The sequence below is a fragment of the Sinocyclocheilus rhinocerous genome, unplaced genomic scaffold (genome assembly GCF_001515625.1).
Source record: "Sinocyclocheilus rhinocerous isolate Xijiao unplaced genomic scaffold, SAMN03320098_v1.1 scaffold23, whole genome shotgun sequence".
In the NCBI taxonomy this organism is placed as follows: domain Eukaryota; kingdom Metazoa; phylum Chordata; class Actinopteri; order Cypriniformes; family Cyprinidae; genus Sinocyclocheilus; species Sinocyclocheilus rhinocerous.
In genome coordinates, this window is record NW_015644367.1 from 882,603 (window position 1) to 883,557 (window position 955).

The 955-nt window shown below is 34.8% G+C and overlaps 1 protein-coding gene across 1 annotated transcript in view; it reads left to right on the plus strand.

Moving 5' to 3' along the window:
• Nucleotides 1-955, plus strand: part of LOC107758256 (tubulin-folding cofactor B-like) — a 12,188-nt gene that overhangs the window by 7,352 nt on the left and 3,881 nt on the right. Inside the window, exon 4 of the mRNA XM_016575959.1 lies at nt 193-289. Within this exon, the coding sequence (XP_016431445.1) occupies nt 193-289 (97 nt within the window). The remainder of the gene's footprint in view (nt 1-192; nt 290-955) is intronic.

Below are 955 nucleotides of genomic sequence, written 5' to 3' on the forward strand. Positions count from 1 at the left end.
GCGCGTTTCAAAATTAAGTTATTTTATCGGCGAATCGGTTTTGAAAATGACCGATACCGATAATCATAAAATGCTTAATATCGGCGCCGATAATCGGCCAGGCCGATAATCGGTCGACCCCTAATTTTGACACCATTTTGATGGCATTAATAAAGATGGAATTCTTAAACTGTAGTGTTGTTTTCTGTGCAGGTGACAGACCGCAGTGGTACGCAGAGCGCGGAGTTCACTGATTTGTCAAAGGTGGAGAAATTCGAGATCTCTGATGAAGCCTATGAAAAAAGGACCGGTAATCCAGATCGGACATCATATTTCTGCCTGTGACACATTTGCTGAGTGATTTAATTCATATTATAGTAACTGCTCAAATATTTGAGCTGTGATTTAACTCACAATGAAATGGAAATAGAGACATGTCATATCTTCCTTATTGTGACATACATGTGAGTTAAATGGACTACTGAAAATGAAAAAAAAGTAGAACAGGGTTCTGTCAATCGTTGACTGGATGGAGGCAGATCAACTAAATGTGATTGTGCAGTAGAGCTGCACGATTCTGGATAAATTGAGAATCACATTTTTTTTGTCCCAAATAGAGATCACGATTCTCCCACGATTCTGAACTAAACAAAATAATGTGTGGCAAAATATGAATGCTGCAGTCTATTTAAAAGTGTTTAATTAATTTTAATGAAGTATTAACCATTTTTAATATACACTACCAGTCAAAAGATTTTGAACAGTAAGATTTTTTATGTTTTTTAAAGAATTCTCTTCTGCTCACCAAGCCTGCATTTATTTGACACAAAATACAGCAAAAGCAGTAATACTGTGAAATATTTTTAATATTTAAAATAACTGCTTTCTATTTGAATATATTTTAAAATGTAATTTATTCCTGTGATCAAAGCTGAATTTTCAGCATCATTACTCCAGGCTTCAGAGTCACATGATC